The 19,076-nt window shown below is 46.4% G+C and overlaps 1 protein-coding gene across 1 annotated transcript; it reads right to left on the bottom strand.

Moving 5' to 3' along the window:
• Window positions 1–10,661: 10,661 nt before the first annotated feature.
• Window positions 10,662–16,375, bottom strand: NOP10 (NOP10 ribonucleoprotein). Its single transcript, XM_075341358.1, has 2 exons — window positions 16,237–16,375; window positions 10,662–10,978 (listed from the first exon to the last, which is right to left on the bottom strand). Exons 1-2 carry the CDS (start codon window positions 16,288–16,290, stop codon window positions 10,838–10,840), a joined length of 195 nt encoding a protein of 64 aa, XP_075197473.1. The 5' UTR covers window positions 16,291–16,375; the 3' UTR covers window positions 10,662–10,837.
• Window positions 16,376–19,076: the final 2,701 nt, after the last annotated feature.

Genomic DNA, 19,076 nt, shown 5'->3' with positions numbered 1-19,076 from the left:
GAACTCCGGTGAACCGCTGTCAGTGATGAGGATCTGTAGCGGTTTCACATACTTTTCTCACTATCCTCATTCCTGATTCTTTTTAGTTAGAAAAATCTATATAAATCGGCCCTAGTTTCACATTCTATTGGTAGTCGCTTCACCCCCTGGTTCACAGCTGGTCACTTCAGTTATGTTCTCTTCTTTATGTAAAAATATCACATGCCTTGGTGGCCACACTGGATCTTCTCTTCCTTGCATATCCTTAAATATGCCACACAAATTACAAATGTATGTGAGTTCTGGTCCCTACACACATACTATATTATATATAATCCACATTTTTAGACAATATTTTTGCTCACACAAATCACGACAAATACACATTTTTTGAACAGATTTTAATATTTATTTTATGCGATTCTTTGTATGTATATATCCTTACATCTTTATTTTCAGATTTGTAATTGTATCCATGACGTCATGACTTTACTGCATTGCTCCGTTGTTTCCCGCTCATTTTTTTTTTAAGAGGGATGGTCCTTGTGACGTCAATGTGGCTATTTAATGTATGTCTGCTGTCACAGTTGTAGATTTGATGTTTCTTTGATGCTTGTCGGTCCTGAAGAAGGGAGCAGAGCTCCTGAAACGCGTAGACCTATGCCAATAATAAAGACACGTTAATCTGACATTACAAGTGATCTTTTGGTGCGGCATATCACCCCTCTCCACTTCTATGGACCCGGTGAGAGTGGGTGCAGATTCATTGCATCCCCATTCCTCACATGGAGGGTCTGCACTCCTAGAAAATGGGGGATACGTTCCCTAAGCGTGTCCCCCCCATATTCTAGACTGTCCAGAGTCGTCGTGGTACCCCCTTATTTGTTTTTCCTTACAATAAATTGGTGAAAGAGGGAATGTTTTGGGGAGTGTTTTTCAAATAATTTTTGTTTGTCTATTTTTTTAGTACTGACAACTCAGGACTTACAATAGAAAAATGAGAACTCCAGGTAGAGTATAATATGACCAATTTACAATTAACCTCAACCCCTATTAAAAATATACGTTTTATTAATAATTGGTTAAAATTCCAAGGACACACAAACACAAAAATACCAGAAGCAGGTAACCCCTATATGGGAGTCGGTAAAGTATATATATATGTCGTGGAAGGGGGGTGGGGGGGACGACAAACCCTAGTAACCCTCAAGGGACTAGATGTCCCTACCTGTCAACGGAGGGTATGACGCCTTGAGTTTCCGGGCGCCCCCGTTCCACGACGGCTTTCCCTCTTTCTCCTTACCCTAAAACCAGGGACAGTGCTCAAATGAAGGTAAATAGGGGGAAGTAAGATTGCCGCTCCCAAAATTTAAGTGGGGTTTGGTACACCAATATGTATTCAAGGCCTGATTACTGGCAATATGATATACAACCATAGGAGGTGATATTTAAGAAAACAAAAAACCTGCAAACATTAGCCCATGTAATAATCCCTTATACCAAAAACATTCCAAAAGGGAGCTATCATGGTCCCTCCACAATCAGACCAAGACCATATGTTTTGCCGAGTTTACAGTACCACACATGAATGGTGCCTTACTGGGATACAATCAGTCCCAAGTAAATATAAAAGACACTAAAAGGGAATATAAGGATAGTTTTACTTCCCTGAAAAAAGCAGGTCCTCATCCCTGCCTTGCCTCTACGCGTTTCTCCTTTCCCATTAAAGGTTCCTCAGCAGGCTTGGGGAGACAGCAGCAGATCCTGTATGGCTAAGTCCATGGCTTAGTACTGACAACTCACAAACTGCTGGGCTTGATGTCAGGTGACCTTACAGCTAGTATCAACCCCATTTATTACCTCGTTTGCCACTGCACCAGGGCACAGAATGAGCTGAGGTGAAGCACCAGGATTGGCGCATCTAGTGGATGCGCCACTTCTGGGGCGCCTGCGGCCTGCTATTTTTAGGCTGTGAAGGGCCAATAACTATGGACCTTCCCACCCTGAGAATACCAGACCACAGCTGTCCACTTTACCTTGGCTGGTGATCTAATTTGAGGGGGACCCTACTTTTTTTTGTAATTATTATTATTTATAAAATTATAAAAAAAAGAGCTTGGGGTGACCTCCACATTGGATCACCAACCACGTTAAAGCTGTGGTTTTCAGGCTACAGTCGTCTGCTTTACCCTAGCTAGCTATCAAAATTGGGAGGACCACACGTCATTTTTTTAACTATTTTTTTAAAATACCGGAGAGATGCACTGACAGGACCTAGCATGACGTCTAGCCATGTGACCAGTCTGTAGCCAATGAGATAATAGACACGTGACTGGTCACATGGCTAATTTGACGTCACGATAGGTCCTACTATCAGTGCTGGTTACCGGGAGGACGCAGTGATTATCGGAAGGAAAAGCGGCGGGAGACCGAGTTCAGGACGCGTCGCAGGGACCTGTAAGTGTAATGGCAATGTTTACTAACTGTATGTGTACATGTATAATGTGTTTTAATGCGTCTGTGTTTGCCTGCCCTTGTTTTCAATGGGGTTCGAATTGGTTCGTCGAACGGAGCCTCCGTTCGACAAACCGAACTCGAACGCTAGGGGGGGGTGGCTCATCTCTACACATTACATTATTTCTTGGATTTTGAACTGCACTGTCTCATTGACAAAATGCATGCGTTGTGCTTCCCCAGCAAGGTCTATGTGAAATCAGAAATTCCATCCTCACGTTGCTTTTTTTTTTAGACAGCGTTTTGTTTGAAATTTTTGTCAAAATCGTTGTCTAAAAACAAGCAGCATGTTCATTCTTTTTGCGTTTTGATTATGTTTTGTCACCCATTGAAATGACTGAGATGTGTCAAAACGCAACCAAAATATTTGGCTGTGCACTGTTTTAGTTGCGCTTTGGATGCATTTTTGTCAACAAAAACGCAGGTCACCAACTTTTCTCTATTCTGTCTCTCTCCACTTTATACTCACCAATCAGTGGCTGCCACACTGCTTCCGCAGCCTCTCCTGCTTTTGAAAGTGCCAACCGCTCATTAGGATCATTTCATATTCACTGCACCTGCTCATTAGGCTCAATTCATATTCACTGCTTCCCCCACCCACCAGCACCAATTGGTTGCAGTCTGACACGCCCCCATGCTGAGTGACAGCTGTGGAACTGCAACCAATCACAGCCGCCGGTGGGCGGGTCTATATCATACAGTAAAATAAATAATTGAAAAAAATGGTGTGCGGTTCTCTCAATTTTGATACCCAGCCAAGATAAAGCCTGACAGCTGGGGGCTGGTATTCTCAGTCTGGAGAGACCCACATTATTGGGAGCCCCCCAGCCTAAAAATATTAGCCAGCAGCCGCCCGAAATTGCCACATCCATTAGATGCGACAGTCACAGGACTTTACCCGGATCATCCCGATTGCCCTGGTGCGATGGCAATCAGGGTAATAAGGAGTTAATGGCAGCCCATAGCTGCCACTAAGTCCTAGCTTAGTGATTGCAGGTGTCTATGACACACCCCCTCATCACTATTCTGTAAGTGAAATAAAATAAAACATGAACACCTAAAAATACTTTATTTGAAATAAAAGACAAAAAAGCACCCTCTTTCACCACTTTATTAACCCCCCAAGCACCCCTCCAGGTCCGACGTAATCCACACCAGGTCCCACGACACTTCCAGCACTGCTACCTCTTACACTCACAGCGCGTGCCATAGAACAAGACTGCCTGCTGTGTGCTCCATGCAACAACTAAAGTGAGTCGCGCTATCAGCGGTGACGTCACTCAGGTTAGCCGCTGCCACAGCTGAAGTCCTCCACTCGTGACAGCAAATCACTCAAATGACTGACGTGAGCATCGCAATCAGCGGTGCCATCACTCAGGTTATTTTTCGACACAGCTGGAGTTCTTCATCTGTGATCGCATATCAGGCCGCGACACAGTGACAGAGTCGCCCGCTGACAATGAACTTGGGTGAACCTCTGACGTCAGAACTGTCGGCCCGCACTTATGCCGGAGTTCTTTCTCATCGCGCGACTCTGTCATCTGTCAGCAGGCAGTCATGCTCTATGGTGCTCGCTGTGACGGGACAGGGATGTAGCAGAGCTCAACTGCCATGGGACCTCATGTGGATTACTTCGGACTTGCAGGGGTGTTTAGAGGTTAATAAAGTGGTGAACGAGGATGTTTTCTGTATTTTATGTCAAATAAAGGATTTTGGGGATGTATGTGCTTATTTACTTTCACTTACAGATTAGCGATGGGGGCGAGGTCTCAGACTGCGATCACTAATCTAGGACTTAGTAGCTGCTGTAGGCTGCCATTAACTCTTTATTACCCCAATTGCCACCACACCAGGGCAACGGGAAGAGCCAGGTCCAGCGCCAGAATTGACGCTTCTTATAGATGCGCCACTTCTGGGGCGGCTGTGGGCTGCTATTCTTAGGCTGGAAAAGGCCAAATAATGATGGGCCTTCCCACCTTAACAATATTAGCCCCCTGTTATCTGCTGCACCTTGACTGGTCTTTGAAAAATGGGGGGGACCCCACGTCATTTATTTTTTTTAAATAAATCAGATAATACTAATAAAAAAAAGTGTGGGATCACCTCTTTTTCATAACCAGCTTTCATAACTTGTACCTTGGTACAGCAGACAGCTGAATGTTGCAGCCTGCAGCTGCTACTGTTCCAGTGCCGGATATGAAAAATGGGGGGGGACCCCACGTCTTTTTTTTACAAAAAAAAAAAAAGTAAAAAACCCCCACTGTCCAAGCTAGCTATCCCTCTATCAAGCTATTCTGTTCTGTCTGTTCTTTCTTATCTATTCTATCTATTCTAGCCATAAATTATCCTATCCTATTTTATTTTTCCTTTAAAAAATGCACTGACAAAAACACATCGAAAATGCATTTAAAACGCATGAGTTTTAACCGCATTTTTTTTGTCAAACACAGTGTTTACAGTTGTCAAGTCTCTGTTCTCCGGTGGCGGTGCCTCCTCTTTCGGCCATCTTTGTCGTCCTTCTGAAGCCGGGGTGCATGAGGCGTCTTACGTCATCCACACTTGCCGGCATTGAGGTCCTGTGCAGGCCAAATCAAAATACTGTAGTGCGCCTGCGCGGGACCAGCGAGTGTGTATGACATAGGACGCGTCGTGCACACAGGCTTCAGGAGGACAAAGATGGGCGAAAGGGGAGGCGCTGACACCAGAGAACGGAGAAGCCCATATGACCCAACTCCACTGCAGCGACCGTTTAGGTAAGTATAAGTTATTAAACCTTTTATGCAAGGTGTCGATTTGTATTGAATTGATGATGCCCTACAACTTTGTAGTTCACTTTTTTTCCCTCTATCTCGTTCAGTTTTCAAGTTAAAAATGCTTACTCCGTTGTTTTCCACTAGGTGGTTTCATTGCGTAGCGCATGGCTACTTTACTATACCTAGACACCACTTCTATGCCTATAGCTGCCGTTCTCAAGTTAATGGCGGTGGACAGGATATGGGTGGACACACTGTATATATACTATACATATACACACATCACCGGAGTGACTACCTCTTGAAGCTCATCAAGAGAATGCCAAGAGTGTGCAAAGTAGTAATAAAAGCAAAAGGTGGCTACTTTGAAGAACCTAGAAGAATATAAGACATATTTTCAGTTGTTTCACCTTTATGTATTTCATTCCACATGTTTTAATTCATAGTTTTGATGCCTTCAATGTGAATCTACAATTTTTAGAGTCATGAAAATAAAGAAAACTCTTTGAATGAGAAGGTGTGTCCAAAATTTTGGGCTGTACATATATTTATTACACACACACACACACACACACACACACACACACACACACACACTGCCTTGCGAAAGTATTCGGCCCCCTTTAATTTTTTCAACCTTCTCCCACATTTCAGGCTTCAAACAAAGATTAAATTTAAATTCATTATGGTGAAGAATCAACAAGTGGGACACAATTGTGAAGTTGAACAAAATTTCTTGCTTATTTTAAACTTTTATAAAAATAAATAACTGAAAAGTGGTGTGTGCAATATTATTCATCCCCTTTACTTTCAGTGCAGCAAACTCACTCCAGAAGTTCATTGAGGATCTCTAAATGATCCAATGTTGTCCTAAATGACTGATGATGATAAATATAATCCCCCTGTGTGTAATCAAGTCTCCATATAAATGGACCTGCTGTGATAGTCTCAGTGTTTTATTTCAAGCAGAGAGCATCATGAAGACCAAGGAACACCACAGGCAGGTCCGTGATACTGTTGTAGAGAAGTTTAAAGCCGGATTTGGTTACAAAGAGATTTCCACAACTTTAAACATTATTATTTATTATTATAGCGCCATCAGTTCCATGGCGCTTTACATGTGAAAGGGGTGTACATAATAGGGACAAGTACAATCATCATAAACAATACAAGACACAAACAGGTACAAGAAGAGAGAGGTCGCTGCCCACGAGGGCTCACAGTCTACAAGGGATAGGTGAGGATACAGTAGGTGAGGGTAGAGCTGATAGTGCGGTGCTTTATCAGACTAAGGGTTATGGCAGGTTGTAGGCTTGTCGGAAGAGGTGGGTCTTCAGGTTCCTTTTGAAGCTTGCCAAGGTAGGCGAGAGTCTGATGTGTTGTGGCAGAGCATTCCAGAGTATGGGGGAGGCACCGGAGAAATCTTTGATGCGATGGTGGGAAGAGGAGATGAGAGGGGAGTAGAGAAGGAGATTTTGTGAGGATCGGAGGTTGCGTGCAGGTAAGTACCGGGAGACTATATCACAGATGTAGGGAGGAGACAGGTTGTGGATGGCTTTGTATGTCATGGTTAGTGTTTTGAACTGGAGTCATTGGGCAATGGGAAGCCAGTGAAGGGATTGGCAGAGAGGAGAGGTCGGGGGGACAGGTGGATTAGCCGGGCACCATAGTTTAGAATAGGTTGTAGGGGTGCGAGACTGTTAGAAGGGAGGCCACAGAGCAGGAGGTTGCAATAATCCAGACGGGAGATAATAAGGGCATGTACTAGGGTTTTTGCAGCTTCTTGGGAAAGGAATGTACAGATCTTGGAAATATTTTTGAGTTGAAGGCGACAGGAGGTGAAAAAGGGCTTGGATGTGTGGCTTGACATCCAAAGAAGCACTGTGCAAGTGATCATATTGAAATGGAAGGAGTATCATACCAGTGCAAATCTACCAAGACCCGGCCGTCCCTCAAAAATGTAATCTCAAACAAGGAGAAGACTGATCAGAGATGCAGCCAAGAGGTCCATGATCACTGGTTGAACTGCAGAGATCTACAGCTGAGGTGGGAGAGTCTGTCCATAGGACAACAATCAGTCATACACTGCACAAATCTGGCCTTTATGGAAGAGTGGCAAGGAGAAAGCCATTTCTCAAAGATATCCATAAAAAGTGTTTAAAGTTTGCCACAAGCCACCTGGGAGACACACCAAACATGTGGAAGAAGGTGCTCTGGTCAGATGAAACCAAAATCGAACTTTTTGGGCACAATGCCAAATGATATGTTTGGCGTAAAAGCAACACAGCTCATCACCCTGAACACACCATCCCCACTGTCAAACATGGTGGTTGCAGCATCATGGTTTGGGCCTTATTTTCTTCAGCAGGGACATGGAAGATGGTTAAAATTGATGGGAAGATGGATGGAGCCAAATACAGGACCATTCTTGAAGAAAACCTGTTGGAGTCTGCAAAGACCTGAGACTGGGACGGAGATTTGTCTTCCAAAAAGACAATGATCCCAAACATAAAGCAAAATCTACAATGGAATGGTTCACAAATAGACGTATCCAGGTGGTAAAATGGCCAAGTCAAAGTCCAGACCTGAATCCAATCGAGAATCTGTGGAAAGAGCTGAAAACTGCTGTTCACAATCGCCCTCCATCCAACCTCACTCAGCTCCAGCTATTTGCAAAGGAAGAATGGGCAAGAATTTCAGTCTCTCGATGTGCAAAACTGATAGAGACATACCCCAAGCGACTTGCAGCTGTAATCACAGCAAAAAGGTGGCCCTTTAAAGTATTACGGTAACTTAAAAGGGGCTGAATAATATTGCACGCCCCAATTTTCAGTTTATTTTTTATAAAAGTTTAAAATAAGCAATAAATTTCGTTCAACTTCACAATTGTGTCCCACTTGTTGTTGATTCTTCACCATAACAACATTAAAACTTTTTATCTTTACGTTTGAAGCCTGAAATGTGTGAAAAGGTTGAAAACTTCAAGGGGCCGAATACTTTCGCAAGGCACTGTGTGTGTGTAATATTATATATATATATATATATATATATATATATATATATATATATATATATATATATATATATATCTATCTATCTATATATATATCTATCTATATCTATATATATCTATCTATCTAATGACCGGAGCAACTTTAAAGGGCGTTTTGGGTGTATATTGCTAATCCCTGCCTAACCGTCCCTGTATACACTAGCATAGATAGAAATCTTTAGAAAAAGTATATCTAAAGATCTTTTACCGTATGCTAATGAGCGAGAGCACTAGCCCCCTGAACGTTAGTTCCCCGGCCAGTCGCCCCCATTAGCATGTTAGTACACCCCTGTGGGTGTGCTAACATGCTAATGAATACTCAGCGTCACAGGATGATCTCACTCACCTCTCTACCGCCATCATGTCCGACAGGGGATTTTGGCTCAGTGCACATGACCCCGGAGTTTGGGTCATGCGCACTATGAAGCCGGGTGTAAGCGTCCTGACTTCAAACTGAAGTAGTATGACCCAAACTCCGAGGTCATGTGCACTGAGCCAAAATTCCCCGTCGGCCTGCAATGGCGGCAGAGAGGCAAGTGAGATCATCCTGTGATGCTGCGTATTCATTAGCATGTTAGCACACCCACAGGGGTGTACTAACATGCTAATGGGGGCAACTGGCTGGGGAACTAACGCCCAGTGCCTAGTCACCTCGCTCATTAGCATATCGTAAAAGATCTTTAGAAATACTTTTTCTAAAGATGTCTTTATCTATTCTACTAGATACAGGGACGGTTAGGCAGGGATTAGCAATATGCACCCAGAACTGATTGTGGTTCTGGGTGCATATTGCATATGACAGGTTCCCTTTAAGGTAAACTATTCGAAAACAGAAGCCTTAAATATTACGTAGGCATCAAATGACATCTCCACAGCTAAGAGCAATTTCTCCTTTAGATGGCAGTCAAAGGTGATAAAATATCTGGGGATATCCAGTCCAGCAGACCCTGGTTTGTTATATTCCCTGAACTACCAGGCACTTTTTAAACAAACTCTAAAAAAGCTACTGACATACAATAAAAAAACCTGTATCTTGGTTTGGACGGTTAAATACATTAAAAATGGATGTCTTGCCTAGGATTTTATATCTTTTCCAAACGGTCCCGATCAGCCCCCTTCAGGGTTCTTTGGAACACTTAAATCTGCGATGACTAAGGCCTCTTTCACACATACGTGCCTCCGGTACGTGTTTGGCAGTTTTCTCACATACCGGAGACACGTATACACGTAGACCTAGGTATTCCTATGGTTTTGAACACACGTAAGTATTTGCGCACGGAACGTGTGTCCGTTCCATACTTACGTGTGTCCGTGTTTTTCTCACACTGACATGTTCGTTTTCTCTCTGGCATCACAGGTGTCACACGTAATGCAAACGGACCACATGGATATGTTCCGTGTGACACGCACCAGAGAGAAAACGTGTCTGTGAGGAAAAAAGACAAAACTTTACTCACCTTCTCCAGCCCTCCTGTCTCTGCCGCTGCTGTCACTTGCTGCCGACCTCCGCTCATTATGCTCATTGAATATTCACTTCACTTGGCCGGAAGCAGCAGCAGCGGGGAGTCGGCAGGACCGGAGACCGTACATCAGCACCACGGACAGCGACGCCAGGGACAGGTGAGTAAAACGTTCCCGTCCGTTCTCCGTGTGTTATCACACATAGCGCTGCACCCAGCGCTATGCAGTTTTTTGCCGCTAGCAAAAACCTTCCTCTCTGCGTCCTGTGCGACCGCCGGAGTGACGATTTTTGCTGCAACCGGCAAAAACCGTATCAAACGCGAGTACATGCGGCACAATCCGGCGCTAATAAAAGTCTGAGGAAAAACCGCACCTGGCGGCAAAAAAAAAAAAAGATGCGTTTTTTTCTGCAAAGCGCCGGATTGTGTCGCACAGCAAAAACCTGATGTGTGAAAGCAGCCTAAGAGAGCCATAGCCAGACACGACTGATGACTTATCTCCGAGACACAATTTAATGGGAAATCTGAAATTGTTGGAATGGGTAACAATAGTATACTGTATATATGTGGAGGGGGCTTAAGAGTTTGGGTCCATACATACATTACTGTCAGAATGGTTTCAGCTATGGTTTTAACAAAATTGTGCAACAATTTAAACTTCATACTTGAAGGCCTGAGAAGGGTCATGAGACTAAAATTTTATGGACTAAGGAATATTATTGCTCTCAGTTGCTCTAAAATAAAAATACAACACTTCTGTGGAGCTGCCAAATAAATGATTTAACACTGATCACTTACCATTTTACCACCAGTGCCACAGGGTCAGACACATCCAACGCAGCAAAATATCAGAAACCAGAAACAGACTATTGTTTGTCAGCAAATAAAAGTAGAGACACACGCTGAATTCTGAACAAACAGATCTTTATTTTATACAAAACTCATAATCCCATGGTGAAAGTCACAAAATGTCCCACAGGACTGAAGGTAAGAATAAACAGAGCTCCCGCACCCCGATGCCCAGCAGTCATTCGTCTAGCGGTCTGTATGCCACAAAACCTCAGCTATTCCCAATGGGCTCATAAAACAGGTCTTGGCTGCTGAGTTAGCAGGAGGCCAAATCTCTTCTTAATGGAGACACGATGCCTGGAATACTTGTCATCTGGGGAAAAGCGAGCGGGATGAGCCGAACAGGTCGGCTGTCCACTAGGAGACACATTCTGTAACACAAAGTTAGAAAATACATTATATATCCCAGGACTGCACAGCATCACGCTTTACTGCAAGCCCAGCACCACAATCAGCATCACTACTGTTATATAATACTAGAAGGTATATATATATATATGTTGTTGTGTGTAGTCACCAAGTGTTTGTGTAGGGCGCTGTACATGTTCTGGGTGTTGTCTGGGTGTGACGGGGGGTGAGAGCGGTGTTGTATGTGTGTTGCGTTGTTTGTGGAGCGCTGTGTGTCTGTAGCGTTGTGTGTGTGTGTTGCGCGGTTTGTGTGTGTGTGTGGTGTGTTTTGGGGGGAGGTATGTTTTGTGCAATGTGTGTGTTGTGCGGTATGTGCGTATACTTATGTATGCCGCGGTGTTTGTGTGTTGGGTGTTGTGTGTGCAGCGTTGTCTGTGTGTGTGGGTGTGTGTGTGTGTCTGTGTAGGGCAGTTGTTTGTGGTTCCCAGTGTGTGTGTGTGGTTTGTTGTGCAGTGCGCGCGTGCGTGTGTGCGCGTTGGGGGGAGGTGTGCACTTCCCATCGTGCTCCATCCCCCATGCTGCGCACCCCCCATCGTGCTCTATCCCCCATGCTGCGCACCCCCCATCGTGCTCCATCCCCCATGCTGCGCACCCCCCATCGTGCTCCATCCCCCATGCTGCGCACCCCAAACGTGCTCCATCCCCCATGCTGCACCAGCCTCTCTCCTCCCAGCCTCAGCCTCTCTCCTCCCAGCCTCAGCCTCTCTCCTCCCAGCCTCAGCCTCTCTCCTCCCAGCCTCAGCCTCTCTCCTCCCAGCCTCAGCCTCTCTCCTCCCAGCCTCAGCCTCTCTCCTCCCAGCCTCAGCCTCTCTCCTCCCAGCCTCTCTCCTCCCAGCCTCAGCCTCTCTCCTCCCAGCCTCAGCCTTTTCGATCCCCAGCATCAGCCTCTCTCCTCCCAGCCTCAGCCTTTTCGGTCCCCAGCATCAGCCTCTCTCCTCCCAGCCTACCCCAGCCTCAGCCTCCCCCAGCCTCAGCCTCTCTTCTCTCAGCCTCCCCCCTCCCCATCCCAGCCTTCCCCAGGATCAGCCTCTCTCCTCCCAGCCTCCTCCAGCACGCCGTGCTCCTCTGCCGACACTCACAGATCCGATCGCATACACACACACACACACACACACCCGATCGCATACACACACACACACACACACACACCCCCGATCGCATACACTCACACACACCCGATCGCATACACTCACACACACCCGATCGCATACACACACACACACACACACCCGATCGCATACACACACACACACATTGACGATATTACACATACGCGCTCACACTCACAACATCCGGAGATACCACATGCTTCTGGCCATGTGATCCTCCATCAGGTCCTGGAAGCTCACTGCACAGTATCGCCGCCGAGAAGCAAGCGATATCCCAGGATGTTGTGAGTGTGTGGATGCGATGTGATGTGTGTGTGAGGTGTGTGTGAGTGTGATCTGATGTGAGAGTGAGTGTGATCTGATGTGTGTGTGTGTCTGCGCTGTTATGTGTGTGTATGTTCCGCCGCTGCAGGACCTTGATGCGCTGGTAACTATGCTACCATGGTTACCAGCGTATCTCGTCCCCCGCTCGCACGGGAGCCCACACCAGCATACGGCGGCAACCCCAGCAATGCGAGGGTATGTGTCGGCTGGGTTGGCGGCGTACGCTGATGTGGGCTCCCGGGGGTACAGTACTCACCTGGGAGTCGTGGCTGCGTGACCGTGTCGGTTCGGGGAATGCGTGGGGGGCGGGGCCAGAGCTAGCGTGCATTGCGTGAGGGGGGCGGGGCGTGGCCGAGTTGTCAATGCCTGCAGGGTGCCGGGGCGAGAGGCCAATCTGTGGGGGGCGGAGCCTGGGCGAGCGGCCGGCCAATCCGTGTGGGGGCGCAGCCTGGGCGAGCGGCCAATCCGTGCGGGGGGGGGCGGGGCCATGGCGAGCCCAGCGGCCAATCAGCTTTGTGTCACCGTAAGACAGACTGAATAAGGCAATTATATATATAGATATCCCAGGATGTGCACAGCATCACGCTTTACTGCAAGCCCAGCACCACAATCAGCATCACTACTGTTATATAATATATCCCAGGATGTGCACAGCATCACGCTTTACTGAAAGCCCAGCACCACAATCAGCATCACTACTGCTACATTATATATCCCAGGATGTGCACAGCATCACGCTTTACTGCAAGCCCAGCACCACAATCAGCATCACTACTGTTATATAATATATGGGCGGCACGGTGGCTCAGTGGTTAGCACTGCAGTCTTGTGGTGACTCAGTGGTTAGCACTGCAGTCTTGCAGCGCTGGGGTCCTGGGTTCAAATCCCACCAAGGACACTATCTGCAAGGAGTTTGTATGTTCTCCCCGTGTTTGCGTGGGTTTCCTCCGGGTATTCCGGTTTCCTCCCACAATCCAAAGACATACAGATAGGGACTCTAGATTGTGAGCCCCAATGGGGACAGTGTTGCCAATGTATGTAAAGCGCTGTGGAATTAATAGCGCTATATAAATGAATAAAATTATTATTATTATATCCCAGGATGTGCACAGCATCACGCTTTACTGCAAGCCCAGCACCACAATCAGCATCACTACCGTTACATTATACAGCTCTGGCAAAAATTAAGAGACCACTTCCAAATTTTCAGTTTCTGATTTTTGTCTTTATAGGTATATTTTTGAGTAAAATGTAAATTGTTCTTTTCTATAAACTACTGACATGTCTCCGAATTTCCAAGCAAAAAATTTTGCATTTATTTTCTGTAAATGAGAAATGGTCAAAATAAACTATGCATTGCTTTCAGACCTCAAATAATGTAAAGAAAACAAGTTCATAATCATTTAGAAACAACAATACTTATGTTTTACCTCAGGAAGAGTTCAGAAATCAATATTTTGTGACTTTTAATCCCAGCTTTCATGCATCTTGGCATGCTTTCCACCAGTCTTTCACGCTGCTTTTGGGTGACCTTATGCCACTCCTGGTGCAAAAATGTAAGCCGTTCTTTGTTTGAAGGCTTGTGACTATACATCTTCCTCTTGATTACACTCCAGAGGTTTTTGAAGGGGTTCAGGTCTGGAGATTGGGCTGGCCATGACAGGGTTTTGATGTGGTGATCCTTCATCCACACATTGATTGACCCAGCTGTGTGGCATGGCGCATTGTCCTGCTGGGAAAAACAGTCCTCAGAGTTGGGGAACATTGCCTGTGCAGAAGGAAGCAACTGTTTTTCCAGGATAACCTTATATGTGGCTCAATTCATACGTCCTTCGCAAAGATTAACCTGCTCAATTCCAGTCTTACTGAAGCATCCCCAGATCATCACCAATCCTCCACCAAATTTCACAGTGGGTGCAAGACACTGTGGCTTGTACAGGTACCTCTAAAGGTCTCTCTGTCTAGCCATTAGAAGACCCAGTGTTGGGTAAATCTAAAAATTAGGTAAAGAAAATTCAACAAACATCTTTGCGAAGGACGTATGAATCAAGCCGCATACAAGGCTATCCTGGAAAAACAGTTGCTTCCTTCTGCTCAGGCAATGTTCCCCAACTCTGAGGGCTGGTTTTTCCAGCAGGAGAATGTGCCATGCCACACAGCTAGGTCAATCAATGTGTGGAGGAAGGACCACCAATCAAAACCCTGTCATGGCCAGCCCAATCTCCAGACCTGAATTCCATTGATAACCTCTGGAATGTAATCAAGAGGAAGATGGAAAGCCACAAGCCATCAAACAACGAAGAACTGTTTGGAAATTGGGAGACATGTTGTCAGTAGTTTATAGAAGAAAAGAACAATTTACATTTCACTCAAAAATATACCTATAAAGAGAAAAATCAGAAAAACTGAATATTTGGAAGTGGTCTCAATTTTTGCCAGAGCCGTATATCCCAGGATGTGCACAGCATCACGCTTTACTGCCTGTCTAGTGCCACAATGCAGCAGCACCACTGTACTACAGGCTTACTGATATCTGATTACAGGTACAAGCTCTAGAACCTGAAATGGATGCATCAGTACTGGAATTGTTTGCCATAGACAACCCTTGGGAGCAGCGGAGTGCCCAGATGTTAAAGGGTTATTCCCATCTGCAAGATCCTATGCTAATATGTATTGGGTGTAATAATAAGACCAAATGCCACCAATTAGAAATGAGGTACTAACTCACTATGAGTAGACGTAACCACGGATACCATACCTAAGGCTAGTTTCACACTTGCGTTGGACGGCTTCCGTAGCATTACGTTGTGTGACGGATGCAACGAATGCGTTGCATATAGTGGCACAATGCAATGCTACGGATCTTACAAAACAACGCAAAGCTTTTTTTTTTTCTTCTTTACCCGCAGCAGACTATTGTGAACAATCAGCTGATCGCTCTCAATAGCCGGCGGCCGATCGCTCAGCTGAGCGCTGTCACTTGTCGGCGGCCGGGCGCTCAGCTGAACGTTCGGCCACCGCGAGATAAAATAAAGTTTGTGATTTAAAAAAAAAAAAAAAGCATGCGCAGTGAAATCCTGAAGATTCCGCTGCTCAAAAAAACGTTACAAGCTCCGTTCCTCCCGCTGGGCGGAAGCAACGGAGAATCGCCCAGCGGAAGCAACGCAGGTCCTTTTGGCACAATCCGTCATCCATACAAGTCTATGGGAAACAGCGGAATCCGTTAACGGATTCCGCTGTTTTCAAAAAGGGCGGATTGTAACGGAAGGAAAACAACGCAAGTGTGAAAGTACCCTAAGCTGCAATGCCCTGCACATGAGGTACGAGACATGGCTATATCAGAACAACGCTACATTTCTAATTGGACGTATTTGCTAATATTTTTACAACTACTACATATTAGGATAACATTTGGAGATGAGAATAACCCTTAAAGCTCCACGTGTAAAGTGGATGATCAGATTAAAACAAAGAGGTTTCTTCCAAAAACAGCACAACCCCGGAAAGGTTGTGCGTGGTATTACTGCTCTACAGCAGCCTGAACACGAGAGGAGCCAATCAGGTTACAGCTTACTGGTAAGTAAAGGAATCTAAAAATTAACAGCTAGTTTGTGATTGGATGCTATGGGCACACAGGCTTCAGAATACCCTCACCCCCTCCCGACAGGGCACAGGGACATAAATATCTCATGCTGTGAATCAACGCCACATGCAGCGCTCGCCCAGAGCAGCCCACAACACGTGGAACAGCGCATGTGCGAGCACAGTACACCTCCATCCCTCCTCACCTTCATAGTGTACACCCGCTCTCCGCGCTCGTTCAGGTAATACTGCAGGAACATGTCTGCCGCGTACAGTCCGGCCGCTACACCACAGTGCTCGTGCTCTTCTGCAGCTCCACACGTTTCCACTGCACAACTTCCGCTTCCGAGAACGTCACTTCCGACCCGAGGTTTCTGGGAGCTCTCTGCTTTCCCCCCCCCCCCCCCCCCCCCCCCCCCCCCCCCCCCCCCACAATGCGCCCTCTACTGGCGAAAGTCATAAGTAAAACGGTGATAGTATTGTATTGGCGCCTTGGAGTTTCTCCCAGCAGCCCCCGCGCTCAGCTTTTGAGGCCGCTTTATGTACATGTACTCTGTAGTTAGCTCAATGCGTTTCATGAGAAAATGTGAACACTGCCTATTATAACTATGACAGGCATGATGTGGTTTGTATTAGGCTGTGTTCGCACAAGCAATTTTATGGTCCATACACAGACTACACTGTATGGTGTGAGGGCGCGTTTACTAACCCAAATATATGTGTTAAATATATGACCATGAGGTATAGATTGTACAGATCTTAACCAAATCAATAAATTGAATAAAACGGGGTGGGGTTCCCCCACGTTTCATAACCAGCAAAGGTAAAGCAGACAGCTGCAAGCTAATATTATCAGGCTGGGGAGGTCCATAGTTATTGGCCCTTCCCAGCCTAAAAATACCAGCCCACAGCTGCTCAAGAAGTGACGCATCCATTAGATAAGAGAGTTATGGCGCTTTGCCTTGGCTCTTCCCAATGGCCTGGTGCGTTGTGTGGCGCCCCTGAGGCTTCCGTCGCCACAGAGACATTGCACCCCAGTCAGAGGTGTGATGTCCCATCCTGGGTAAGGAAAGGGGTACATGCCAGTTCACAGGTAAAACTGCACTACACCCATTGCTAGGCACACACTGGGACCAGGGACAGTGGAAGCAACCCTCCCATGCTGCATGCTGGGAGGGGTCGTAAGACCCATCCCTGCTCCCATAGGGTGGTAGCTTAGCAACTGGGGAGGTGGGAGGAGCCACCCGAGAGCAGATAGAGAAAGGAAGGTCAAGAGAGGTTTCAGTTTACCTCAGAGAGTGAGAGAGTGAGGAGACAGCATGTAGCTGTGAAAGAGAAAGGAGCTCTGTGAGTTCAGAGTGTCCGCAACCGAGAAAGAAAGCAACAGAGAAGGAGAGAAACAGAGAGTAGAAAAAGAGCTCTAGTCAGGCAGGAGCTAAAGAAAGAAGAAAGTGACGCTTCCTGGTGAAGACCCTGGGACTCAGAGGGTCCAGGTGACACCAAGCAGGGAACGAAGGGATTCCAGGGCCACGGATAGCTTGTGAGCTGTGGTGGCCTGTTCCACAGGAACATCCGTGGAGGGATCAAGCTGCATCAGGGGACGGTCCCTAGTCACTGGAGGAGAAGTCATCTTCAAAGGTTAAAAGACCGAGGTCCAGGGAAAGCTCCATGCTCCCCGGACCAAAGCCCACAGCAAGAATCTCTGGAAAAGGGGCAAATACCGACAGGCGAGCTCCCAGCCCGGAGGCTGCAGTGGAGGCCGAGCCAGGTTCATCCAGCAAAGGCAAGGCTAGTGAAGTCAACTGAGAAAGGACACAATTAGAGGGGTGCACTGGCATTTACCCCCAGATCTACTCCGGATCGGCGGAGGTCCCTGACGGTGGTCCCAGCAGTCCAAAGGCTCCTGCAGGCCTTGACAAGAACTGTGAGTAAAGACCTTGAAACTGCACCCCTGGTGTTGCCTCAGTTATTTATCTGCATAGACACTTACAAACACCAACAGTGTCACCGGGGCACCGCTCCACCTGTGGGGAGCAGTACCACCATTGCTGCCATTTCATCACCCCGGAGGCCTCATACAGCAGCGGCGGCTTAATAGCCGCAAATCACAGGTGGCGTCACGACAAATATAAACTTTATTCACCCCAATTCACCAGCTACACTTTAATTGACACCCACCAGGGTCACGGAGTCGGGCTCCGCCACCACTGACGACCCCCGGACTAGTCCGGCCCGGCACCGGGTGTCCCATAGCCCTGGGGTGGGCGAGTCAGTTGGAAATCTGGGTCATGCCTTTTGGGGTTGAAGTCAGCTGTGTAGTGGCAGTTGGCATCAAGCCCCGGTGTTCGTCATGTAGAGGTGTCTATCAGATAGACAACTGCTTCCAAATGCAAATGCTACACCTGCAATCAACTCCAGACCTTTCACTTGCTTAATTGATGATGAGGGAGCAGCCCATTAAAGAGGCCCATTTGAGAGAAATGTCCAATTACTTTTGACTATTTGAAAAAGAAGCAGCTACATAGAATCATAGAATGGCAGAGTTGGAAGGGACCTCAAGGGCCATCGAGTCCAACCTTCTGCTAGTGCAGGTTTTCCTAAATCATTCCAGCTATATGCTTAGCCAGTTTCCACTCGAAGATTTCCATTGATGGAGAGCTCACTACCTCCCGTGGTAGCCTGTTCCACTCTCTGACTGCTCTCACTGTCGGAAAATATTTCCTAACGTCTAATCTGTATTTCTTTCCTTTTAGTTTCACCCCATTGCTTTTCGTACTTCTTTTTGCTAATGAGAATAGGATAGTTCCCTCTGCACTGTGACTTTCAGATATTTGTAGACTGCTATTAAGTCTCCTCTCAGCCTTCTCATTTGCAAACTAAACATTCTTAGGCCCTTTTCAGACGTTCATGTTTCAGGTACGTGTGACATCCGTATTTAACACAGATGCCACACATACCAATGTTATTCTAGGGTGTTACTCACATGTCCGTTTTTTCACATGGACCATGTTACCCGCACGTACACACAGAGACATGTCCGTTTTTT

This window comes from Anomaloglossus baeobatrachus, chromosome 1 (genome assembly GCF_048569485.1).
Source record: "Anomaloglossus baeobatrachus isolate aAnoBae1 chromosome 1, aAnoBae1.hap1, whole genome shotgun sequence".
Taxonomy (NCBI): domain Eukaryota; kingdom Metazoa; phylum Chordata; class Amphibia; order Anura; family Aromobatidae; genus Anomaloglossus; species Anomaloglossus baeobatrachus.
The sequence above is the reverse complement of the archived record's forward strand: the minus strand, read 5'-3'. Positions and strand labels throughout refer to the sequence as shown.

Excerpts from the sequence above, each read along its gene's own strand:
- NOP10 (XM_075341358.1), bottom strand. The coding sequence starts at position 16,290 with ATGTTCCTGCAGTATTACCTGAACGAGCGCGGAGAGCGGGTGTACACT. Across the intron at positions 10,979-16,236 it reads AGCGGGTGTACACTATGAAG|AATGTGTCTCCTAGTGGACA; the intron begins GTGAGGAGGGAT and ends TTTGTGTTACAG.